Here is a 27,716-nt window from a genome sequence, read left to right as displayed (position 1 = left end):
TCATTTCAGAGAGACAGTAGAAGCTGTCCTGCTGCAGTCATTTCAGAGAGACAGTAGACTATTGTCTTTCTGATGTGGATTACGCACTGAACTGTCAGTAGGCTGTGGCTAGGTCTGTTCATATATACAGTAGGTTTGCAGATATGGATCACTTTGTGGCAGGTGTCTCATCTTGGTCTGTTCACATGCGTTTGTGGATGTGGATCACTTTGTGTCAGGTGTCTCATCTTGGTCTGTTCACATGCGTTTGTGGATGTGGATCACTCTCTTGCAGTTGGGGCAGCGGTGTTCTACGTCCTTACAGGAGTCAACACAGAGCGGAACCAAACAGCATGGCCAGCACCTAGAGAGGGAGGGAGAGAGAGACAGAGAGAGAGAGAGGGAGAGAGAGAGAGAGAGAGAGAGAGAGAGAGAGAGAGAGAGAGAGAGAGAGAGAGAGAGAGAGAGACAGAGAGAGAGAAACAGAGAGAAACAGAGAGAGAGACAGAGAGAAACAGAGAGAGAGAGAGAGAGACAGAGAGAGAGAGAGAGAGAGAGAGAAACAGAGAGAGAGAGAGGGGATTCAGTGTGTATATCCATCTGTACAGTGTATGTGTGTTTGTGAGAGAGAGAAAAAAAATGTGTGCCACATTTTTCTCTCTCTCACAAACACACTGTACAGATGGATGAAACACGTGTGTTTTTAAATTTTTTTTTTTTTTTACTAGGCAAGTCAGTTAAGAACAAATTCTTCTTTTCAATGACGGCCTAGGAACAGTGGGTTAACTGCCTATTCAGGGGCAGAACGACAGATTTGTACGGGGGTTTGAACTTGCAACCTTCCGGTTACTAGTCCAACTCTCTAACCACTAGGCTACGCTGCCGCCCCGTGTGTGTACAACTTACAGGAGGAAGCCGAGTGATCCACAGATGAGCCAGGTGAGCAGTCCAGGGGTGTGTGTGGTCTCTGTCAGAACCGGGACCTGACAGTGGGGACACGTTATCTGGCCGGGTACGTCTCTTAGCAACGGCTGCTGTATCACCACCTGGGTTACTGCAGAGGGAGGAGAATACTGGTTAGAACCAGATAAAACTGGTCAGAACCACCACCTGGGTTACTGCAGCGGGAGGAGAATACTGGTTAGAACCAGATAAAACTGGTCAGAACCACCACCTGGGTTACTGCAGTTGGAGGAGAATGCTGGTTAGAACCAGATAGAACAGGACAGAACCACCACCTGGGTTACTGCAGCGGGAGGAGAATACTGGTTAGAACCAGATAAAACTGGTCAGAACCACCACCTGGGTTACTGCAGCGGGAGGAGAATGCTGGTTAGAACCAGATAGAACTGGTCAGAACCACCACCTGGATTACTGCAGAGGGAGGAGAATACTGGTTAGAACCAGATAGAACTGGTCAGAACCACCACCTGGGTTACTGCAGAGGGAGGAGAATACTGGTTAGAACCAGATAGAACTGGTCAGAACCACCACCTGGGTTACTGCAGAAGGAAGAGAATATTGGTTAGAACCAGATAGAACTGGATAAAACTGGATATAACTTCATGGAATTTGATAGGACTGGATAGAACTGGATAAAACTGGATATAACTTTGTGGAATTGGATAGAACTGGACAGGACTAGAAAGAATACCCACCCCCCGGGTTACTGTAGGGAGAGGAAAATACTGGTCAGAACTGGATAGAACTGGATAGAACTCAATAGAATGGAATAGAACTGGACAGAACCAGACAGAGCAAGATAGAACAATAGGCCCCCAAAAATTGTGTCGCTTGTTGTTAGTTCTATATTTCTAACCTCTACAGAGGAAGAATATTCGAGGGGTTGCTAAGGCTGGGTGTTGCTAGGGCCAGGACGTCCAGCCAATACCCTGTGTGTGTCCAACTTGGTTCTCGTTTTTCACTGGGTACTGTGAATACTAAAATAAGGAACCGATTGAGGTAGTTTTGGTCCGACAGTTTGGAGTTTTTTCAGTGAGTGTGTGTGACTCACCGCTGGGGACGTTTGTAGGTTGTGCCATGCCCGTGCCGTATTGGGGAGATGGTGGGTACATGCCGGGTTGGGGAGGTGGTGGGTACATGCCGGGTTGGGGAGGTGGTGGGTACATGCCGGGTTGGGGAGGTGGTGGGTACATGCATGGGGAGGGGTGGGTACATGCCGGGAGGTGGTGGGTACATGCCGGGTTGGGGACCTGATCAATAAGGGATAAATAAATACATCAATACACTGTGTAATTTATCACAAACCCAGGGATACAGAATGGTTGGCCAGCATTATGGGAACACAAACCCAGGGATACAGAGTGGTTGGCCAGCATTATAGGAACACAAACCCAGGGATACAGAGTGGTTGGTCAGCATTATGGGAACACAAACCCAGGAATACAGAGTGGTTGGTCAGCATTATGGGAACACAAACCCAGGGATACAGAGTGGTTGGCCAGCATTATAAGAACACAAACCCAGGGATACAGAGTGGTTGGCCAGCATTATGGGAACACAAACCCAGGGATACAGAGTGGTTGGCCAGCATTATGGGAACACAAACCCAGGGATACAGAGTGGTTATCAGTGTAGGTCTGATATCTTACCTCCCTGGAAGCCAGGCTGGGGGGGGTAGGCTGTTCCCCCCCCACTTCCATGGTAGCCCGCTGGGAAGCCGGGGTAGGGGGGAGCCGACACGTCCTGCGGGGGTCCATACTGGCTCTTCTCCATACTGTCTGGGGTGGGGTTGAGAGAGAGAGAGAGTGGAAGACAGTGAGCACAAACACATTGAGCACACCTTATGAAAATAACACATTTAGAAAACATATGTCTCTGCCCCTCACCTTCTCTCCCCCCTATAATACACAGTACAGTATGTAATCTGGAATCAGCTATAATACACAGTACAGTATGTCATCTGGAATCAGCTGTATTACACAGTGCAGTATGTCATCTGGAATCAGCTATAATACACAGTGCAGTATGTCATCTGGAATCAGCTATAATACACAGTGCAGTATGTCATCTGGAATCAGCTATAATACATAGTGCAGTATGTCATCTGGAATCAGCTATAATACACAGTACAGTATGTCATCTGGAATCAGCTATAATACACAGTACAGTATGTCATCTGGAATCAGCTATAATACACAGTACAGTATGTCATCTGGAATCAGCTATAATACACAGTACAGTATGTCATCTGGAATCAGCTATAATACACAGTACAGTATGTCATCTGGAATCAGCTATAATACACAGTGCAGTATGTCATCTGGAATCAGCTATATACATCCCATCATCTATACATCATTGATCTACGTGGTCTCCTTTGGGAAACAGGTCTTCTGATCCCAATAGGACTTCCTGGTTCAATAAATAAATACACTTTCTAACCTCCTGATTCATTCTAACCTCAGGCTTATCAATAACCTTTACTTACAGTAACCAGGTCAGTCGTTAAAAACAAACTATTATAAGGAAATGCATAGATTATACTACAGCGCTATACATACAGTGCATTCGGGAAGTATTCAGACCCCTTGACTTTTTCCACATTTATTTAAGTTACAGCCTTATTCTAAAATGGATTAAATAAATAAAAATCCTCCGAAATCTACACACAATACAACATAATGACATCACAATACCCCATAATGACGTCACAATACCCCATAATGACAAAGCAAAAACAGGTTCTTAAAAATGTTTGCAAATGTTTACAAAACAGAAATACCTTATTTACATAAGTAAGAGCTCAGGTGCATCCTGTTTCCATTGATCATCTTTGAAATGTTTCTACAACTTGGAGTTCACCTGTGGTAAATTCAATTGATTGGACATGGTTTGGAAAGGCACACACCTGTCTAAATAAGGTTTCACAGTTGACAGTGCATGTCACAGCAAAAACCAAGCCATGAGGACGAAGGAATTGTCCGTAGAGCTCCGAGACAGGATTGTGTCGAGGCACAGATCTGGGGAAGGGTACCAAAAAATATGCAGCATTGAAGGTCCCCAAGAACACAGTGGCCTCCATCATTCTTAAATGAAATAAAATAAATAACAAAAAAATAAACAAATAAACAAAAAACTTAGTAACTCTGCCAGAGTCTTTTGGTTCACTTTTGCTGGTCCCAAGCCCGGGTAAAGGAGGGTTGGAATTGTGACATTAAAAAAAAAAGAATCGACAGAAGAAAGTTCATTAGTGGTTCTAAACATATTTAGGGTGTTTTTTACTTGCATTTTGTCTCTCCCACAACTTTATTCCTCTCTCCTACAGCGTCCATCACAATTACATGGCCAATTATGCAAAGACATCATTTAGCGATTTCTAGCGACTTTTAGGACAGCCAATAGTCATTTAGTGATTTCTAGCGACTTTTAGGACAGCCAATAGTCATTTAGAGATTTCTAGCACTTTTAGGACAGCCAATAGTCATTTAGCGATTTCTAGCAACTTTTTTGGACAGCCAATAGTCATTTAGCGATTTCTAGCAACTTTTAGGACAGCCAATAGTCATTTAGAGATTTCTAGCGACTTTTAGGACAGCCAATAGTCATTTAGCGATTTCTAGCAACTTTTAGGACAGCCAATAGTCATTTAGTGATTTCTAGACTTTTAGGACAGCCAATAGTCATTTAGCGATTTCTAGCGTTTTAGGACAGCCAATAGTCATTTAGCGATTTCTAGCGACTTTTAGGACAGCCAATAGTTACTTTCCTTATTGAGGAGTTGGCAACACTGTTTGAACGTGCCTGTCTTTACAGAATCAGCGGTCGTCTGAGTAGATGAGCTTGTTTTGAGATCAAAGAGAGAGATGCATGTAGCCACGTGTGTTTTTGTTCATATCCTTTGCTAGTTAGTGAGTTATTAGCCCAGTTATAGATCAGTTGTAATCCTCAATGGAGGAGTGTTTGTTTCCTACAAGACACAACACGTGTGCATTTCTAGACTTCTTTGAAAAGTGATTCAGGTAAAGAGCTTTTTTGTGTTAAAGGGTCAGTGTTGTATTAGTCAGGTTTTCTGTAATAATGGTATGGGAATAAAATGGTTTCTTGCATCAAACAACTGGCAACACTTTCAGTCGCCTCCTTGTCTGAAGGACAAGTGGATAAACAGGTTCATGTCAACAAGCCCTGAATGTGTTTTTTCAAACGTCTCATAGAATGTAGGCCAACATTGAACACCACACATTGGCTGCTACTGTAGGCTTAATGATAGAACAGCTATTTCCATGTAAAAATATTATGGGATGCATTTTCTCCATTGTTTTTGATGGTAGACCCCTCTGGTAGTCCTACATTGTGATCAAATAATAGTCTACTTGATCACTGTTAAAACCAGGGGCGCAACTTTGGTTTTAGAAGTGGGGGGGGGCATAATTGTATTATTTTCATCCACTCAGATAAACACTCCAAACAACCTACCTGACCGCTCTGAGGCGTCCGCATGGTCCTAAAGCACACCGGTGCCTCGTTTTGTATCACATTTCAATGATACAACTGGGGGGGACTTAAGGAATTTCAGAATGTGGGGGGACATGTCCCCAGTAAAGTTAAGCCCCTGATTAAAACTAACTTCAGCAGACCTGAAATTTGCTCAGTAATGAAAACATTTGAGGGAACAGCCTATTCACAATATACTGTCGTTCACTACTTTTAACCGGAGTCCTATGGGCCCTGGTCGACAGTAGTACACTACCCTATGGGCCCTGGTCGACAGTAGTACACTACCCTAAGGGCCCTGGTCAACAGTAGTACACTACCCTAAGGGCCCTGGTCAACAGTAGTACACTACCCTATGGGCCCTGGTCGACAGTAGTACACTACCCTATGGGCCCTGGTCGACAGTAGTACACTACCCTAAGGGCCCTGGTCAACAGTAGTACACTACCCTATGGGCCCTGGTCGACAGTAGTACACTACCCTATGGGCCCTGGTCAACAGTAGTACACTACCCTATGGGCCCTGGTCGACAGTAGTACACTACCCTACACTACCCTATGGGCCCTGGTCGACAGTAGTACACTACCCTACACTACCCTATGGGCCCTGGTCGACAGTAGTACACTACCCTAAGGGCCCTGGTCGACAGTAGTACACTACCCTAAGGGCCCTGGTCGACAGTGTAAGGAAGTGCTATTTCTTATGCAAATGACCAGCTTACTGCTATTACATTGCTATAACTGAGACAACGTATTTTCACAGTGAAACATGTTAGGTCCCATACAGGATAGCTTCCACACCCACACAGACACAGCACACACACATACACACACTAACTGCCGAGGACACACAGATAAGACATACACCCACACATTGGGAGGAAAAGACACAGCCTTGACTTGCAGACACAAGCACACACACACAATCTCCTTCCTAGCCGAACATTGTGTGACTGAGAACAGCCCGACGAGACCCGGAGGAACGACGGACGGCTCAACAGGACCAATCCAAGAAGACAACACCTCAACTGTGGCCAACCAAAAGACCGGGACTTCCAGACTCAACCTACTTTCTGTACTGTACATAACATGCTTGCAATCTGTTATCGGGGCTTTTTTTGCTGGTTCCTCATGAGCTAACGGAAGGGCCCGTAATTACGCTGTACCAGATATCTTTACTCTGAATAAACTGTCGCATACAATTTACCACTTTGTCTGAATCGATCCTTGACCGGCTCGCCCTTCTACATATCCCATTATCAACAACAGTAGTACACTACCCTATGGGCCCTGGTCAACAGTAGTACACTACCCTATGGGCCCTGGTCGACAGTAGTACACTACCCTATGGGCCCTGGTCAACAGTAGTACACTACCCTATGGGCCCTGGTCAACAGTAGTACACTACCCTATGGGCCCTGGTCAACAGTAGTACACTAGCCTATGGGCCCTGGTCAACAGTAGTACACTACCCTATGGGCCCTGGTCAACAGTAGTACACTACCCTATGGGCCCTGGTCAACAGTAGTACACTAGCCTATGGGCCCTGGTCAACAGTAGTACACTAGCCTATGGGCCCTGGTCAACAGTAGTACACTAGCCTATGGGCCCTGGTCGACAGTAGTACACTACCCTATGGGCCCTGGTCAACAGTAGTACACTACCCTATGGGCCCTGGTCAACAGTAGTACACTAGCCTATGGGCCCTGGTCGACAGTAGTACACTACCCTATGGGCCCTTGTCAACAGTAGTACACTACCCTATGGGCCCTGGTCAACAGTAGTACACTACCCTATGGGCCCTGGTCAACAGTAGTACACTAGCCTATGGGCCCTGGTCGACAGTAGTACACTACCCTATGGGCCCTTGTCAACAGTAGTACACTACCCTATGGGCCCTGGTCAACAGTAGTACACTACCCTATGGGTCCTGGTCAACAGTAGTATTCTACCCTATGGGCCCTGGTCAACAGTAGTATTCTACCCTATGGGCCCTGGTCAACAGTAGGTTAATTATAATTAAAGACACCCAATTCAGGAATGTTTTAAATAAGTAGCTTCTCCTCTTCCATTTATTGAGAAGTCATTGAATATAGATTTTTTCAGATTACTTCCTGAACTGAAGGATCTCAATTCGCATTGACCCCAAACCTGACCTTTACTATACCCATTTACCATTGGCAGGAACCATAACTCTCACACTCTAGTCAGTTAAACATTTTCACAAGGATTCATTTTCATTTCCTTAATCCAACATCCCACAGAACAGCTGGACATTTCCCCATAATGGGCCCTGGGTATTCTTGTTATGCAGGTGAATGAGGACCCAAAAGCGACTTGGCGAAAACAGAGTCTTTAATCCAGTTAAAGGAAATAGCAATACTCCTAGACAAATCGGAGCGGTAAATAAAGCATAAAAAACAATTCCACTCGTAATCACGAGAACTGACTGGAGACTCGATAATAAACTGCAGGTTGCCTCGGGAAGGCACTTGACCGTAGCAGACTCAGACACCTGCTCACCACGCAGCATCTGAGGGAAACACGACACGACAGGGCGATACAAAGACACAGCACGGTGAACAATATACAAGGATTCGACAGGGCAGAAACGGAAAACAAGGGGAGAAATAGGGACTCTAATCAGGGGAAAAGATAGGGAACAGGTGTGGGAAGACTAAATGATTGATTAGGGGAATAGGAACAGCTGGGAGCAGGAACGGAACGATAGAGAGAAGAGAGAGAGGGAGGGAGAGAGAAAAAGGGGAACGAACCTAAAAAGACCAGCAGGGGGAAAACGAACAGAAGGAAAAGCAAAATGACAAGACAATATAAGACAAAACATGACAATTCTACCCTATCATGGTTTGGTTAGCTATCAAATTCACTGATGTGTGAAGTACAGTTTTCCACTCTGTCTGTGTGTACACATCTAACAGAGCTGTCTGTGTGTACACATCTAACAGAGCTGTCTGTGTGTACACATCTAACAGAGCTGTCAAACATTAGGCACCAAGACAGAGTTAGAAGGTAGGGTGACTGGTGCTGTGTTATCTCTAAACCGATTTAAAAACACCCCTCTTCTAACAAGTCTTTTCTTTCTTACGTAGCAACACACACAAAACAAACACAGATATTCCTAGTCATACACACAACTCTTTCATATTTTATTATATCCTGCAAAGAAGCACTCTGAAACCCCCCAACTCAGAGCACCATTTCCCAGCCACGAGCAGAGCAACAGCCCCTTACCTTTTTGGAGTCCTTGAGGAGACAAGGTACTGTGGACTGGAGTCCTTGAGGAGACGAGGTACTGTGGACTGGAGTCCTGGAGGAGACGAGGTACTGTGGACTGGAGTCCTGGAGGAGACGAAGTACTGTGGACTGGAGTCCTGGAGGAGACGAGGTACTGTGGACTGGAGTCCTGGAGGAGACGAGGTACTGTGGACTGGAGCCCTGGACGAGACGAGGTACTGTGGACTGGAGTCCTGGAGGAGACGAGGTACTGTGGACTGGAGCCCTGGAGAAGACGAGGTACTGTGGACTGGAGTCCTGGACGAGACGAGGTACTGTGGACTGGAGTCCTGGAGGAGACGAGGTACTGTGGACTGGAGTCCTGGAGGAGACGAGGTACTGTGGACTGGAGTCCTGGAGGAGACGAGGTACTGTGGACTGGAGTCCTGGAGGACACGAGGTACTGTGGACTGGAGTCCTGGAGGAGATGAGGTACTGTGGACTGGAGCCCTGGAGAAGACGAGGTACTGTGGACTGGAGTCCTGGACGAGACGAGGTACTGTGGACTGGAGTCCTGGAGGAGACGAGGTACTGTGGACTGGAGCCCTGGACGAGACGAGGTACTGTGGACTGGAGCCCTGGAGAAGACGAGGTTCTGTGGACTGGAGTCCTGGAGGATACGACTGTGTGGAGCTAAAGAATAGAGCTGCTACTCCAGACAGACAGTGAGAAAGTGAACCAGGTAGGAAAGAGAGTGAGAACGAGCACACACACAGAGGGGAGGAGTGAGGCAGATGAGGTAAAATGGTATTCAAACAGGAAATTCCACTCACACCAGGGGCATTTCCCAAATGACATTGAGCCCTGGTCAAATGTAGTGTACTACCGTATCTAGGGAGCATGGTGTCATTTGGGACACAGGCCTGAAGACTCTGATTCCCATCAATAGACCAGAGACCTCTGACTCACTAAAGGGTTTTAAAGTGAAGAGGTGGAGGGGTGTGAATATGGTGTGTGTGAGAGAGAGAGAGAAGGGAATTAGTGTCTGTGGTAAGTCACAGTGTTAAACGGTAATCATCAAATCAAATCAAATCAAATCAAATCAAATCAAATCAAATCAAATTTATTTATATAGCCCTTCGTACATCAGCTGATATCTCAAAGTGCTGTACAGAAACCCAGCCTAAAACCCCAAACAGCAAACAATGCAGGTGTAAAAGCACGGTGGCTAGGAAAAACTCCCTAGAAAGGCCAAAACCTAGGAAGAAACCTAGAGAGGAACCGGGCTATGTGGGGTGGCCAGTCCTCTTCTGGCTGTGCCGGGTAGAGATTATAACAGAACATGACCAAGATGTTCAAATGTTCATAAATGACCAGCATGGTCAAATAATAATAAGGCAGAACAGTTGAAACTGGAGCAGCAGCACAGTCAGATGGACTGGGGACAGCAAGGAGCCATCATGTCAGGTAGTCCTGGGGCACGGTCCTAGGGCTCAGGTCCTCCGAGAGAGGAAAGAAAGAGAGAATTAGAGAGAGCATATGTGGGGTGGCCAGTCCTCTTCTGGCTGTGCCAGGTGGAGATTATAACAGAACGTGGCCAAGATGTTCAAATGTTCATAAATGACCAGCATGGTTGAATAATAGTAAGGCAGAACAGTTGAAACTGGAGCAGGAGCATGGCCAGGTGGACTGGGGACAGCAAGGAGTCCTCATGTCAGGTAGTCCTGGGACATGGTCCTAGGGCCCAGGCCAGTTGAAACTGGAGCAGCAGCATGGCCAGGTGGACTGGGGACAGCAAGGAGTCATCATGTCAGGTAGTCCTGGGGCATGGTTCTAGGGCTCAGGTCCTCCGAGAGAGAGAAAGAAAGAGAGAAGGAGAGAATTAGAGAACGCACACTTAGATTTACACAGGACACCGAATAGGACAGGAGAAGTACTCCAGATAAACAAACTGACCCTAGCCCCCCGACACATAAACTACTGCAGCATAAATACTGGAGGCTGAGACAGGAGGGGTCAGGAGACACTGTGGCCCCATCCGAGGACACCCCCGGACAGGGCCAAACAGGAAGGATAATGTGGTAATGTGTTATTGTTCCCGATTATCAACATGGCTGTGGTTGTTGGTGAGATGAGTAACCTTCAGTTAGACTATTAGAACGTAACGCAGACCAGACAGTCATTACTTTACTAACATTGGTCCATTGGTGTTTGGAAAAAAGGTAATTAGAACACCTATCATAGGCCTATTTTCAGGTGAATACATTTTAGAAAAGTGTGTGTTCATCCATCCACCATTCGTTGTTTCCTGAGAATGTATACTGAAGAAAAATATAAACGTAACATGCAACCATTTCAACAGTTTTACTGAGTTACAGTAAATCAGTCAATTGAAATAAATGTATTCGGCTCTAATCTATGGACTTCATATGACTGGGCAGGGGCGCAGCCATAGACGGGCCTGGAAGAGCATAGGACCACCCACTTGGGAGCCAGGCCCAGCCAATCAGAATGATTTGTTCCCTCACAAAAGGGCTTTATTACAGACAGAAATAGTCCTCAATTTCATCAGCTGTCTGGGTGGCTGGTCTCAGACGATCCTGCAGGTGAAGAACCCAGATGTGGAGGTCCTGGTCTGGCGTGGTTATTCAACATTCTGCCATATTGTCTAAAACAATGTTGGAGGTGGCTTATGGTGGAGAAATTAACATTAAATTCTCTGGCAACAGCTCTGGTGAACATTCCTTCAGTCAGCATGCCAATTGCATGCTCCCTCAAAACTTGAGACATCTGTGGCATTGCACACTTTAGAGTGGCCTCCCCTCCACATACACTTGTATCCCTCCTCCGGCTTGGCTACTGCGGGGTACCGTTCAGAGGAATGGCAGCCCGGAGGAATGGCAGCCCGGAGGAATGGCAGCCCGGAGGAATGGCAGCCCGGAGGAATGGCACTTCAAGCATTTCTCTACCCTTCACCAGGTGGTTACAGACTGAAACAACGCAAAGAGGATTCGCCATGAGTCCAAAACACTGGATACGGAGACCGAGGCCGGGACTCTGCACACCCAAGCTGAGGGGACGCGGCACCTGGGAGAGAGACTGCAGCATATCCACTTCTGGAAGTCGGAGCTGCAGCGGCACATCGAGAAGCTGGTGGCCGAGACAGACCTCCTCCTGGGGCAGAAGAGGAGGCTGTTGAAGGCGCTGGACGCCACTGAGATCCCGTTTGCCATCGCCACGGATAACCTAATCTGTCGGGAACTGCGACCGCGTAGAGGAGGAGCTGCTGATGATACAAAAATAACATAGACTTGTCTTTGCTCTAGTTCTTCTAAATACTTGTATCATTATTAAATGTTGCCTATACATTATTTCACTAGAAACCAATCTGAAAATAAGGTGATGGTTGTGTTTGTGTACCGCAGGAGGTGGAGTTAATCAGGAGCATCCAGGCTCTGTTGAAGAGAACGCTGAGTCAGGCTGTCAATCAAATCAAGTGAGTGTCACAATTAAACAATAAGGGGGTTTATTTATCAAAACTGGGATGATACAAATTATGACAAGCAAATAAACCAAAGTGCTTTAAAATATACCAAGGGCTAAATGACATGAAAACCGAACTGTCCTATAAAGTATTAACGTTAAAAAGAACTACGCTATAACGTGCAGGAACAGAACGTACATAAACCAAAAATCAACTCGCTGATTGGACGTTCCATTATAAGGAGAGTGGCCAGCTCCAAGGCAAGTCTGCAAACCATCAAGTTTTACATTTCCACAATAATGTTAACGTTAAATATAAGCATTATTTTATCAATAACAGTATACAATATCAATGTATAACTGTACTTCGCTATTTTAAACTCGTCAAAGGGAAAAAGAGTTCCACTGGGGTGAACAGAGGGTGGGCATTTCCCAATTCCCTTCCGGAACCGTATTTTAACCCTGGGATTCAGGTCGGACCTCCTTAATCAGCACACCGTGGCATCCATCACTGCTGAGGAATAGAGGTAAACAAGACATTACTTTGAACTGTGACTATTTACTTGAGAATGATAATGGTTAAATTATAACAATGACTGTTACCACGTAAACTATGAAGCGTGCACGCAACATATAAAACAATGATAGCAAATGCCAAACTGTATTTCTGCAATACAGTTACGTATGGGATACAAGAAACAAAAGCTGTGTGTCTCGTCGTCATTTATATTATGTGTAAAGTGCAAATTGAGTAAAAACGTGCATAATTAAATTGATATTTGTTATGGCCTGTACACTTGTGTAACAGTATAACTTTAGACCGTCCCCTCGCCCATACCCGGGCGCGACCCGGGACCCTCTGCACACATCAACAACAGTCACCCTCGAAGCATCGTTACCGATCGATCCGCATATTTTCCGCCATTTTGTTCAAATCTGAAAAAGTTGGAGCCTATTTTCTGAAGAACTGCATTTATGGGCCATGAAAGAACGGAAATGTTGTCCACTGCTTGTATACTTTGTATTTTGGTGAATGAAGTGCGGGAACTTGTGGTAGACTAACTATTCCCGTACTATGACCAATAAGCATACTCCAGTCAATTTACTTAACAAATAGTAAGGTTAGTATAAGCATTTTTAAACGCAGTTGCTGAAGTATCAGCTAACTAGCTACAGTGCAAGTTAACCCAACTGAGCTGCTAACGTAGCTAACTATCTAGCCAACTTTACATACTGCATAGCTAGCTAACTGAATTAAATAACACCATTTACCTAACTTCATAATGACTAGCCATCTTGATGTAATTGTAAAACCAACTCCAAATGCATTTGTAGATAGCTAGCTAACAGCCATGGAAGAGAGTGAAAGGATAGCTGCTCCAACTGTCAGAAGGTAGAGTAGGCTATTCTGGATAGGGCAGGTACTGTTGTGTAGTTCCACTCCATAGTAAGAAGTGAGGACGGAGAGAATCGTAACATAATATTCAGTGTGGTCTAAGTTTAGTAAAATGAAGTCTGTTTTCTGTCCTCAGATACAGAGCTGTGAAACCCTGTCTGCAGATGAAGAGCAATGGTTCCCAGTCCTGTTCCTGGGGTCTCAAAGGGGTACACATTTTAATTTTTGCCTTAGTGCCACTCAGCTGATTCAAGTGATCAAGTCATCATCAAGCTTCAAGTAGTATTTATGTATTTATTTGTGACGCTATCCTTGATATGATCCTGCTGTTGTCACATGCATCTATCCAATGTTATGTTTGTTTGTTTATAAGCTATATTATACTTATCCACAATGACCTTCTGTATATCTCTACTTCAATGTAAAGCATCTCTTTAATAATACTTCCTGTTGACCCAACCAAGTGACCTCTCACCTCTGATCATGCTGTGCCCTCTATGGAGCCAGTTCAGACATGGGAGTTCACCGACACAGCTGATATTCCAACGGCAAATAAAAAATGCGATTAACGTTTAAAAATATAAAAAATTCAATGAACAAAATGTTTTATGTAAGATGGCTAAATAAATAGCAAATGTATTGAATATTATTATGTGCCCTTGATCCTATAAGAGCTCTTTGTCAATTCCCACGAGCCAGGTTGTGATAAACTCTCACGCATTCTTATGTTGACAGTGATGGCATGATTAAGCCTTGTTTGTTGTTTTATTCTGTCTCCTCTGCAGGTATGTTTTGATGTGAGAGAGTATGCCAACCGTCAGAACCATCATCGCCACCTCACCCGCTGTTACGATAACCTTCAGGCCAATTTGGTGCCCAAGGCTGGTTAGGAGACTTATGTAAAACATTTCACATTCTCTACTGGTTGAAGTCTCTCATTTGATGAAATACCACACCTATCCTGTCCTCAGATCAGTGCAGATGAAGGAAATGCGATAGATGAACCTATTTACATGATGCATAGGAAGTGTAATGTACTGTATATATGAATTACAAATCAGCCCTTTAACTAGTTAAATCATGTTTCTAGTCTATTGGTTACTATGTGTAACCATTGATATCCCAGGACCAAGATTGGTAAACACTGTTGAAGTGTATAATTGTAATACATACATGCAGACACAGCACCATTCAAAGAATGCCGTTTGATATTCCAGGTATTGGATATGACTGAAAAAGAATCTCACAGACATTCATACCTGAACCGCACCTTTATTTACCAAGGTAGAGTACATGATTAGTGAATATATTAAATGTACAGGCTACAATGTGGGGATCTCATGCTACATGTATATACGACTTGCATCCTTGGCACAAATTATATTCTACTCTACTCAATCCATAGGCTTCATTAATGTCATTCAGACTGTTTTGAAGTTGATACAACCAGCTATGATGGTTAAAGTTCATATCTAGGTTCTGAACTAATATGTATACCAAACGTTTGGGTCCATACACAGATCAGCTGGACAGCTACACATCCATAGGCATACAGGGATTTGATCCTCCACTGCCCAATAAGCAGGAACATAGTTAGCTACGTTATTTCATCTCACTGCATTGCATGGCAAATATCAGCAGGGCAAACTGTACATTCAATTTGCAGTAAATGCTTTATCTAGCTAGATTCTTTACGTCCACTGTTTCACAAGACGACAATCTGGTTTTCTGGTAGTTTCAGGAGTCCCTAAAACATTAAACAACCAGAATTATAATTTCATACTCATGTCAAAACACCCATAAAGATAGCTAGCTGGCTACTGTGATTTACTGTGATTTAATGTGATTTAGTGTGATTTCATGTGATTTAGTGCAATTTGGTGTGATTAGCTGTGCCCTAAATGGGATTGGCCCTATGGTGAACGGAGGGCTGGGTTGGGTTGTCAGGTTGGGTTGTCAGGTTGGGTTGTCAGGTTGGGTTGTCAGGGCAGAACTGTTGGAACACACAGAATAGCTGATCTGGATCCATTCATCTGTAGAGAATGGAATATAGATGAGGTGAAGGGTTCAATGGAACTTGACCCAAAGAATCTAATTGCCATGAAAACGCATGGGGGAAAGATCCTGAATCTCCTCATTGCACCCCAGCAAAATGAAACTACACTTAGGCTATTAATTATAAGCTTATTTCACACTATGTTGAGGTAAAAATCTAGTCAATGATCTCCATCCAGCAGTTCCACAGTAAACCACTCACTGTCTGGTAGACACACTTCTCCTAGTCAATGATCTCTGGCAGTTCCACAGTAAACCACTCGCTGTCTGGTAGACACCTCTCCTAGTCAATGATCTCCATCCAGCAGTTCCACAGTAAACCACTCGCTGTCTGGTAGACACACCTCTCCTAGTCAATGATCTCCATCCAGCAGTTCCACAGTAAACCACTCGCTGTCTGGTAGACACACCTCTCCTAGTCAATGATCTCCATCCAGCAGTTCCACAGTAAACCACTCGCTGTCTGGTAGACACACCTCTCCTAGTCAATGATCTCCATCCAGCAGTTCCACAGTAAACCACACACCTCTCCTAGTCAATGATCTCCATCCAGCAGTTCCAGAAACCACTCGCTGTCTGGTAGACACACCTCTCCTAGTCAATGATCTCCATCCAGCAGTTCCACAGTAAACCACTCGCTGTCTGGTAGACACACCTCTCCTAGTCAATGATCTCCATCCAGCAGTTCCACAGTAAACCACTCGCTGTCTGGTAGACACACCTCTCCTAGTCAATGATCTCCATCCAGCAGTTCCACAGTAAACCACTCGCTGTCTGGTAGACACACCTCTCCTAGTCAATGATCTCCATCCAGCAGTTCCAGCAGTTCCACAGTAAACCACTGCAGCTGTCTGGTAGACACACCTCTCCTAGTCAATGATCTCCATCCAGCAGTTCCACAGTAAACCACTCGCTGTCTGGTAGACACACCTCTCCTAGTCAATGATCTCCATCCAGCAGTTCCACAGTAAACCACTCGCTGTCTGGTAGACACACCTCTCCTAGTCAATGATCTCCATCCAGCAGTTCCACAGTAAACCACTCGCTGTCTGGTAGACACACCTCTCCTAGTCAATGATCTCCATCCAGCAGTTCCACAGTAAACCACTCGCTGTCTGGTAGACACCCTCTCCTAGTCAATGATCTCCGGCAGTTCCACAGTAAATCGTTCATTCCCTCTTTATCTCTAATTTGGTATTATAAACTGTCAGTAAACTAAGTTGTTAATGAGAGTGTTTGGGGTTGTAACAAGGAAGTTATTTAATCAGCTAGCTCCGTCACCCGCCGAGACCCAGCATCAGTCAGGGAAGAGCTGATTCCAAAGCTTTAATGAGATTTCCTTCTAAATGTACAATGAATAAGGACCCTGTTAACCAGGTCCTTGTGGATAGAACCTAATGAAAAGAGTCTTTCTCAGCAGATAATGCAGCCCTCTGAAAAACAGAACTGTTTTGGACAAATAATTTCTTTAATTTAAAAAGTTTCACTGAAGGTACTGGGCAGAACTTGGAAAGTTGTGTATGGAGATGATCAGCATTGGCTTAATAACAGGAAGTGTGTTTACTTGGATTTACTTTTTACACACAAAGACACACACACACACTTCATGATTGAGTATTGCTCTGTTCAAGTAGACTGTGATTTTGCTGTGGTCTGATAGGGGTGTTTAGTGGGCTGACTGTGAACGCTCTGAGTTGAGGTCAGTGATAAAGTAGTCTACAGTACTACTGCCAAGAGATGAGCTATAGGTGAACCTACCATAGGAGTCCCATCAAAGCCTATCATTGACTATGTACATACCCAGCGTGCGACAGAGCTTCAGGAGTTGTGACCCGTTTCTGTTGGTTATGTTGTCATAGTTGTGCCTAGGGGGTATATGGGCGAGGGAATGCTGTCACCTGCAGGCAGATGTTTGTCCCCATGTGCTGAGGGTGTCAGGTTCTTGTCCGGTTCTGACATTTTTTTAATATATTTTTTAATTTTACCTTTATTTAACTAGGCAAGTCAGTTAAGAACAAATTCTTATTTTCAATGACGGCCTAGGAACAGTGGGTTAACTGCCTGTTCAGGGGCAGAACGTCAGATTTGTACCTTGTCAGCTCGGGGATTCGAACGTGCAACCTTTCGGTTACTAGTCCAACACTCTAACCACTAGGCTACCCTAGGTCGCTACAGACTAGTAAATGTCCCTGGGCCTGGAAATGGTTGATTTCCCCCTCCAGGATGGAGAAGCTGTCTCCATTAAAGTATGTGGATTTTAGTGGGGGGATATAGGTAGCACACAGGAAGACATGTTTTGCTGTTAAGATCATTTCCTTTTGAATTTCTAGCCAAATGTAAAATGTTCCTGTTTTGATTAATTTAATGAAGTGAGTTAGGTCTGCTCTATGCTAAATTAGCCCCCTGAGTCCCTTCCCTGATTCACAGCTGGTAGTGTGGTGGATGAGACGACCAGCTCTCTGTAACCTAGAGGGTAACCAGTGGGTCCATCTCCTCTATACCACCCACCTGGTAGTGTGGTGGATGGGATGACCAGCTCTCTGTAACCTAGAGGGTAACCAGTGGGTCCATCTCCTCTATACCACCCACCTGGTAGTGTGGTGGATGGGATGACCAGCTCTCTGTAACCTAGAGGGTAACCAGTGGGTCCATCTCCTCTATACCACCCACCTGGTAGTTTGGTGGATGGGATAACCAGCTCTCTGTAACCTAGAGGGTAACCAGTGGGTCCATCTCCTCTATACCACCCACCTGGTAGTGTGGTGGATGGGATGACCAGCTCTCTGTAACCTAGAGGGTAACCAGTGGGTCCATCTCCTCTGTACCATGTTTCTTGTAGGATGACAATGTCTGTATTTCTGATTTCTTTGATGAAGTCCAGGTTTCTTCTCTTTAGGCCAAAGGCAGATGACCTCAGGCCTTGGATATTCCAGGATGATATAGTGAAGGCTTTGTGTTCCAATAAAGTGTCCAATGTTGTTGGTTTTGTGGTTTGGCCTCAGGCTAGTAAGTGTGAGCAGAGCCTGCTGAGCATCTGGTACATGCCATTGGCTTGGGCTAGTGTAAGAGAGTCACACGTATGTGTGACTTCCATGTTGAAGTTCTTTGCGGGGGTGGGGTACATGGGATGTGCAGGAGGGGCATAGATCTGACCTGAGGGGCCTAAATGTAATGAAACATGTAAAACAAGGTAGGCAGAATCAGGACACACTTTGGTGTGTGTGTGTGTGTGTGTGTGTGTGTGTGTGTGTGTGTGTGTGTGTGTGTGTGTGTGTGTGTGTGTGTGTGTGTGTGTGTGTGTGTGTGTGTGTGTGTGTGTGTGTGTGTGTGTGTGTGTGTGTGTGTGTGTGTGTCCATTCAGGTCTACTGAAGTCAACAGCTAAAGGTTTCATGTACCACTGGACCTGGGCTGTGTGTATAATAACCGTTCACAGGGCAGAACATTACATCCCTCCCCCCCACCCTTCATCTCTCTCTCTATCTCCCCCTCTCTCTCTCCCTTTCTCTCTCTCTATCTCCCCCTCTCTCTCCCCCACCCTTCACTTTCTCTCTCTCTCTATATCTCCCCCTTCCTCTCTCTCTATATATCTCCCCTTCCTCTCTCTCTCTCTATATCTCCCCCTCTCTCTCCCTCACCCTTCTCTGTCTCTCTCTCTCTATATATATCTCCCCCTCTCCCCTTACTCTCTCTCTTGCTGTCTCTCTCTCTTTTCTATCTCTCTATCTCTCCCCCTTACTCTCTCTCTCTTGCTGTCTCTCTCTCTCTCTTTCTATCTCTCTATCTCCCCCTATCTCTCCCCCTCTCTCTCTCTCTTTCTCTTTGCTGTCTCTCTCTCTTTCTATCTCTCTATATCTCCTCTCTCTCCCCCTTCCTCTCTCTCTTGCTGTCTCTCTCTCTTTCTATCTCTCTATATCTCCCCCTTCCTCTCTCTCTTGCTGTCTCTCTCTCTTTCTATCTCTCTATATCTCCCCCTTCCTCTCTCTCTTCCTGTCTCTCTTTCTATCTCTCTATATCTCCCCCTTCCTCTCTCTCTTCCTGTCTCTCTTTCTATCTCTCTATATCTCCCCCTCTCTCTCCCCCTTCCTCTTTCTCTTGCTGTCTCTCTCTTTCTCTTGCTGTCTCTCTCTTTCTCTTGCTGTCTCTCTCTTTCTCTTGCTGTCTCTCTCTTTCTCTTGCTGTCTCTCTCTTTCTCTTTCTCACACACATGGATGGATGCCTATGTGTCTGGTAAGGATCCAACATGCATCTAATCGCGACAAAAGTGAGGACAGATACACAGAAATATGTTTGAAAGTGCTTTAATGACGTGAATCAACTCAATCAACTCTGGCACAACTGTGTGTGTGTGTGTGTGTGTGTGTGTGTGTCAGATGACAAAGTGTGAGAAGTGTTCTTGTCAATTTCTATGGGTGACTGACATCATTGAACTCTCTTTGCAGAAAAAGTTTGTGCATGTGACATCATCACTATGTCTGTTTCTGTTTTAGTCCAACCAGTCACACCTCCTTCTGTGACTGCACTGTGACGTCACAATTCCAGTCCGTCTCTCTCTGGCTGCTTCTTCTCAATTCAATGGTCATCCATCCACAAAGAAGTCACAGAAACATTACACATACAGAAGTTTAAAAACAGTAAAGACTGTCAACACATCTCTGGTGCTGCTTCAAACTGAAACAGACGAGAGACAGGTGTAAACAACAGACAGAATAAATTAGAGATAGAAAGAGAAAGAATGAGAGAGATGAGGGAGAGAGAAAAAGATAAGACGAAGAGAGTAGGGCAAGAGTGGGGGTGATGTCATACCGACTCATGAGAACAGAGCTGGGAGCTAAGAATCATTCTATTACACAAGGAATCATTCTATTACACGAATAATCATTCTATAACACGAATAATCATTCTATAACACTAAGAATCATTCTATAACACTAAGAATCATTCTATTACACTAAGAATCATTCTATTACACTAAGAATCATTCTATTACACTAAGAATCATTCTATTACACTAAGAATCATTCTATTACACTAAGAATCATTCTATTACACTAAGAATCATTCTATTACACTAAGAATCATTCTATTACACTAAGAATCATTCTATTACACTAAGAACCATTATATTACACTAAGAACCATTCTATAACACTAAGAACCATTCTATAACACTAAGAACCATTCTATTACACTAAGAACCATTCTATAACACTAAGAACCATTCTATAACACTAAGAATCATTCTATTACACTAAGAACCATTCTATTACACTAAGAACCATTCTATTACACTATAACACTAAGAATCATTCTATAACACTAAGAACCATTCTATAATACTAAGAATCATTCAATTACACTCCCAGAGAGAGATACATGTAAGTATGACTTGGAGAGACAAGAGACATGAGAGAAGAGAGAGAGGAGAGGGAGAGAAACTAACAATGTTCTTCTTTAAAAAAGAGAATGATCTGATTAGTCAGAAATGGAGAAATATGCAGCTCGTTAACCAAGCCTCATAATTGAATCAATAACATTTATTATGACATTTTTCACGATTCATAAGATTAATATCAATAACAACTACAATTTGCTCTCAACTTGGGAAGCATCCCCAATGGTACCCTATTCCCTATATAGTGCACTACTTTTGACCAGAGCCCTATGGGCCCTATATAGGGAATAGGGTGCCATTTGGTATGGATTCTGGGACTTAATAATGTGTCTATATTAATCATGTCCTGGCATAAAGTCCAGAGCTTCACCCTGTTCCATTTCTGTCATTATATTTGATTAGTGTTACTGCATGTGTTGTCATGGACTGTTGTAACCAAACTCTGATGGAAAGAGAAATAGTCCCACACGCACGCACACACACACAAACAGTTTCTAGGACTCAATTCCATTAGTGCTTTGATTATTGAGGAAGATTGGAGGAGAGGAGGAGGAGAGTTCCATTAGCGCTGTGTGTATTGAGGAGAGGAGGAGGAGAGTTCCATTAGCGCTGTGTGTATTGAGGAGAGGAGGAGGAGAGTTCCATTAGCGCTGTGTGTATTGAGGAGGAGGAGAGTTCCATTAGCGCTGTGTGTATTGAGGAGGAGGAGAGTTCCATTAGCGCTGTGTGTGTTGAGAGGAGGAGGAGAGTTCTATTAGCGCTGTGTGTATTGAGGAGAGGAGGAGGAGAGTTCCATTAGCGCTGTGTGTGTGTGTATTGAGGGAGAGGAGGAGGAGAGTTCCATTAGCACTGTGTGTATTGAGGAGAGGAGGAGGAGAGTTCTATTAGCGCTGTGTGTATTGAGGAGAGGAGGAGGAGAGTTCCATTAGCGCTGTGTGTAATGAGGAGAGGAGGAGGAGAGTTCCATTAGCGCTGTGTGTAATGAGGAGAGGAGGAGGAGAGTTCCATTAGCGCTGTGTGTATTGAGGAGAGGAGGAGGAGAGTTCCATTAGCGCTGTGTGTATTGAGGAGGCAGCAGTGTTTCAAATACAAGTTTTATTAGTCGTAAGTACAGGATACACATGGTCTACACCATCCAACTAAATGCTAACTGGCAGGTTCCTTCTGGACAATGCAACAACAACAAGACATAATACAAGATAACAATACCAACATAAAGATGGAGGAGGAGACGAAGAAGAGAGGTAAACAGAACAGTGGCCTTAATCACGTAATATTTCTACTAATAAAACATACAGACCCACCGCCTATAATTCATTAGGCATTGTGTCATTACAGAGAGAGAGATTGGCTGAGGAGTCGGAACAAAATGCACCCTAAATGGCACCCTATTTCCTATATAGTGCACTTCTTTTGACCAGGGCTTATAGGGCTTTGGTCAAATGTCGTGCACTATATAGGGAATAGGGTGCCATGCTATTTAGGGCACAATACCAGTGTGGTTACAAAGAGAAAGGAGAGAGGAATTGGCTGAGGCAGATTAGACACCCAGTAAATCAAACTCAATGGAATCACTCGGAGCCTTTCAGAAACCAACACCAATCAATACATCGACCGACCGACCGGCGTTACTCTATAATGTAGATGGACAGAATGCAGTGTTGCATTCCATTCTCAGGCAGCTGGTTCCAGTCCATTTAGCCCTCTGAACCACTTTGTGTGTGTTAGAACCTCACCAACCTAGCAATCTAGCCAGCCAGCCTGCCACTCACAATCTGGCAACCCAGCAGTGACCCTGTTCTTACATAATATGTTAACCAACCCAGCTTAAGCCAGCTAGCCAGCCTCTCCCTGCCCAATTTGGCAACTCAACCAGCCAGCCTCTCCATTCCCAATCTGGCAACCCAGCCAGCCTCTCCCTTCCCAAATGATGTGTGTGTGTGTGTGTGTGGTGGGGTAGATGTCAGATGATTATAGGTAAAGATAGAGGTATAGACTGACCAACTGACTGACAGATAGACAAACTCACTCACTTGTTTTGGTGTCTGGAGCCCTGGAGATGTGTGTAGTACTGTTCTTTTGAGTTCAGAGTGACATCACACACACTGCAGCTGTAACTGCTCCTCAAACCTGGAGGTACACAGGAACACACAATGGAACTGAACCAAATGATTGGAAATGGATCACAATGGAACTAAATTAAATTATCGGAACATGATCACAATGGAACTGAATCAAATTATCGGAACATGATCACAATGGAACTGAATCAAATGATTGTAATTTGATCACAATGGAACTGAATCAAACAATTGGAACTTGATCACAATGGAACTGAATCAAATGATTGTAATTTGATCACAATGGAACTGAATCAAATGATTGGAACACCTGTCTCCTGTGGACACGTCCTGGACTACTGTGATATGATCTCTGTCTAATCATACAGGGCCGGCCAGAACTAATCAGTTGGAAGGACATTTGATTTCCATTGGGGGCAACTTTGTTCCACAGGGCCTCCTATGTGTGAACTTTTGAGTGTAATTTAACTGTAAAAATGTATTCCCTTTTAATGTGGCACGAACACAATCTGATTGTCAAACAAATCACTTCAAAAAGTAGGATACCTTCATACTTATGTCCAATATAATCCCACGATCCGAACAGCGCACTGTGCACCTGCCACCTTTCCTTCAATTTCAGTGGTGTAGTGCTATGTTTTTAGGTGAGGGAGCGCAAAATATACTTTTTTAAACGACATCCTAATTTCTCAATTAAAGTTTGTACCGACAGATGCCATTGTAGAACGGGCCTATGACATGTATCTTCAAATGTTACCCTCAAACACCAAATTAGGCGTCCCTAATTTCAAAATAGGCCCTCATCACTGTCAAGTGTTAATTCACTCAGGAAACAGCGCCTGAAATCATATAAGAACGGCTAAGTGTAGGTTAACGCTGTCGGGTGCACCGGGACATGTCCCGGTTCCCTGAGGCTCGTTTTGGCTCCTACCGTGAATAGTCAATTTGACCTGCCATAATACAGCAAACTGGAATAAATGGAGGAGAATCCAGTCATCAGGGACACTCTCACTCTCTCGCTGCAGTGTCCCCGCGCGAGGTCGCGCGCCAAACATGACCTCAGGCCTGTCCGCGACGCGCATAGCAACGGTCTACCTGCTTCCCTACCAACAACATTTCAGACAAGTCGCACGTCGAAATGGACGAAAAGGAAAGGTGGAGCAGAGACGGAGATAATTAAAAGAGAAAGGCCCTTGCCACAGACGCAGCTAAATGCTGCACAAATAAGTGACATGTTCGCCAGTAAGGGACCAGGTCAGTCAAAAACACTAGCTAAACACACACACCCAGCGTGGTTAGCTAAGTAGCCCAGCGAATAATAGTGGCACAACGGCCGGTCGGCTAAACAGTTTGCACGTCTTCGTGGAGAAGTTGTATCATAGGGTAGTAGCTACTAAAAACAATTGGATACCACGAAATTGGGGAGAAAGGGGGTAAAATAAAAATGAGTGCAACATAGCGATCATAATATGACATTGAAGGCAATATGTTTCAACTAGTAAAAAAATGGTAAACCTGGACTATGGACTTGCCAGCATTGGGTCATGACTCATGCCATATAAACTAGGGAAAGTGCACATACACTGTACAGCGAAACAGGCTCCAGTAACCTAACCATGAACGTAACACAGTAGCCTGTGTGACACAGCGCAGGCAATAACAAAGATCATTAGCGCCATTAGTACCAGCATTACTACAATAATATACAGCTCTGGGAAAAATTCAAGACACCACTCTTAATTATTTCCAGAGCTGTATTAATGCAGTCTACTGATACACTAATGATAGTGAGTATGATAATAGAGTATTTTCTTTGTAAATGTGGAGAAGGAAGCAGCAGCACTAGAGCTTCAGGTGCTCCTGCTGAACTGGAGATGGTGGTCAGTTCAGAGTCAGACTCAGAGCAGGAACCTTCAGCTACAACGTAAGAGCACAAACCTAAACATGTAGACTATGGTTTTAGATTCATATGTTCTTTATTTATGAGATTATCAGTAGGACTGTAATCGGGGGGGCAGACAATCAATGACTGCACAAGTAGGTCTGCAGTGCAGCCAGATGTGCAGAGAGAGAGAGAGAGGTTCAGAGCCCAGTACATGGAAATATAGAAAGGGACAGTGAAAGCACTGAAAATACATTTAATTATTTTTCCTGTCCTCAGTCCAAGGATTTTGACTTATTTTTTCAGTACCACCCAAAACAAACCCCTCAAAGAGTCATTCCCAATGTATTCCACTCCAAAGATGTCACAAACAGAAAATGGCTGACATTCTATGAAGTTAAATAAAGGTTTAAAAAAATACTCCCTTAAAAAATACTCTACTTCAGTGTAGATGAAGGGGAGGAGACGGTTGAAGAAGGATTTTTAAGTCTTGAGTAAATTGAGATATGGATTGTGTAAGTGTGTCATGCAGAGGGTGAATGGGCAAGACAAAATATTTAAGTTCCTTTGAACAGGGTATGGTAGTAGGTGCCAGGCGCACCGGTTTGAGTGTGTCAAGAACTGCAACGCTGCTGGATTTGTCACGCTCAACAGTTTCCCGTGTGTATCGTGCATGGCCCTCCACCCAAATGACATCCAGACAACTTGACACGACTGTCAAATTTGTGTATATTCCATATGTTAACCAATACTTGAGAAGCGAATACAGTTGATTGACTTCATAACAAGAAGACTGTGAAAACGGTCTACACGGGTGTGTGTGACGCGTCTCTTCCTCCATTCAGATCCTATCGTGTTGACGATCGCAAGCTACGGTTAACACTTTCCCCGCTAGTCAGGTTGGCCTAATGTTGAATTTCTTGCCTTTTTTAATTATTTATGGGGCCATTTCATCAGTACATTGCATTTATGGAAAGCATGCATGCAAAGTTATGTAGCATTTGATGCATGTCAGATCCACATGGGCAAATTAGATTCAAATAATGCATAATAATAACGATTTTCATAGCTTTGGGTGTCCAAAAGATAGAGTTCACAACTTTCTCCAAATGCAGATAAATGCTGGCTTCTAACTAACATCAAGTAAGTTAGGTACCAGTGTTGTGCCGAATATCCCCTGCCAGAATCCACCCCTGCCTCTAATTTCCTTAATTTTGTGGCTCGAGTCAAATACTTTCGGTGACACACATCAGAGTCAAATAGTTTCTAGAGAACAAACTTCATGCCAGAAAAGGCAACCGACATGAATCATTAATGTATGTGTGTTATATTAAACATAGAGGAGGGAGTAAAATGTTGGCAAGCAATAAACATTTCAGGGGGGGTTCCGCCCAGGGCGACATACAAGCAAGAACCGCCACATACACTTGAAACAATTAGCCAAACTTAAAACTGCAGACAAAAATGCTTTCTGCTACTAAGATCAATGAAAGGTAGGCTAAACTGACACGAGTGAAGAGCAGAAATGTCAACTAGCAAGCAAGTCACAGTAACGAAGAACGCCAAGGGGGGATTCTGGGGGGAGATTTTCGACACAACACCTGTGCAGAAGCAAAGGCTACGTATGTATTACAGGTATAACATATACTTTATTTATAACATATACTTTATTTCACTGAAAATCCCTTATTTATTATTATGAATTGTTTTAAGGTTATTTTGAGAAGTGTTACACCACTTTCAAGAGTGAACTATTGTATTGTATTTATTTTCTACATGGTGTTAATGCTGTGAGGTCATCAACGGGAGTCATGCTTTTACTCCTCGGTTTGCTCAGAGCCTGATGAGGAGAGGTATGTGTCATGTTACGCTCCGCTCTTTTCAATGCACATGTAAGCCAAATGTCCAAAAAAGACAAACGAAAATTAGATCGTCATTGATTTAGTGTTGCGCTACTGTTGTTAGGAATATATATTAGTGTGAATGGGGATAATGTTTGATTGCAACTTTGCAAGGTTTGCCCAGCCACCGTTACCTTTGCGGGTCTCTCAGGTGCAGACAGGGTGAGTTTTCTGACAGGAATTCAGCACTCTTGTCTTTTATCAGGCTAATATAGTTGTGTATGGCAGTCCAGACGGCAGCATCAAGCTTGGCTTTGTATTTGTATCCATTCCATGCAGGTATGTTGTGAAATGTGACGATTTGATATGTAATGTTTAATGTGCTAATTAGTTAGCTGTTGTTCATTTTGTTACTTGTCTGGACATGTCAAAATGGCGTTGTTGCCTGATTAGTATACCTCAGGTACAATAGTACACTAAGAAATATTTAGCATTTATTAGCTAATTATTTCTGTACAACATTTATCAAATGAAATGAGTCTTTTGAAGATATGAACACGTACATCTTGTACAATGCATTTTTAGTTGTTGACGTGAGTTAGCTCAGCGCGTGATGAAGAGAGGCTAATATAGTTGTGTTTGGGAGTCCAGACAGCAGCACCAACCTTTGTCTTGTGTTTGTATCCTTCAGTCACTAAAAGAGACAACCAGCAGAATTGTGTCCAGAGACTTGTCTTCCACCTACACATCACCAGAACACAACGCAGAAAGGTACAGTACTGTACAGTGCCTTTAACACGTGCATGATAGGGAGATGAGGCCAGAAGTTGCATTGCATTACAACTTCTCTCTTTTCCACTCTCTTTTCTCTCTAACCTCTCTCCCTCCCTCCCTCCCATTTTCTCTGGTCCTCTTTTTC

The 27,716-nt window shown here is 44.1% G+C and overlaps 1 protein-coding gene and 1 long non-coding RNA gene across 4 annotated transcripts; one reads left to right on the top strand and one right to left on the bottom strand.

Moving 5' to 3' along the window:
- Positions 1–220: 220 nt before the first annotated feature.
- Positions 221–14,233, bottom strand: LOC124027405 (LITAF domain-containing protein-like). Of its 3 annotated transcripts, none has more exons than XM_046339845.1 (4): positions 14,021–14,233; positions 2,592–2,720; positions 886–1,033; positions 221–343 (listed from the first exon to the last, which is right to left on the bottom strand). In XM_046339845.1, exons 1-4 carry the CDS (start codon positions 14,028–14,030, stop codon positions 238–240), a joined length of 393 nt encoding a protein of 130 aa, XP_046195801.1. In that variant the 5' UTR covers positions 14,031–14,233; the 3' UTR covers positions 221–237. The 3 variants fall into 3 exon arrangements, with proteins under 3 accessions (XP_046195801.1, XP_046195800.1, XP_046195802.1); XM_046339844.1 differs by lacking the exon at positions 14,021–14,233 and adding an exon at positions 8,685–9,349; XM_046339846.1 differs by lacking the exons at positions 2,592–2,720; positions 14,021–14,233 and adding an exon at positions 1,994–2,117.
- LOC124027406 lies at positions 12,597–14,943 on the top strand. The gene is made up of 3 exons (XR_006837407.1): positions 12,597–12,676; positions 13,682–13,754; positions 14,331–14,943. It is a non-coding gene; the product is annotated as an uncharacterized LOC124027406 (long non-coding RNA).
- Positions 14,944–27,716: the final 12,773 nt, after the last annotated feature.

This window comes from Oncorhynchus gorbuscha, unplaced genomic scaffold (genome assembly GCF_021184085.1).
Source record: "Oncorhynchus gorbuscha isolate QuinsamMale2020 ecotype Even-year unplaced genomic scaffold, OgorEven_v1.0 Un_scaffold_3196, whole genome shotgun sequence".
Taxonomy (NCBI): domain Eukaryota; kingdom Metazoa; phylum Chordata; class Actinopteri; order Salmoniformes; family Salmonidae; genus Oncorhynchus; species Oncorhynchus gorbuscha.
This window is presented reverse-complemented; position numbering and strand designations above follow the sequence as displayed.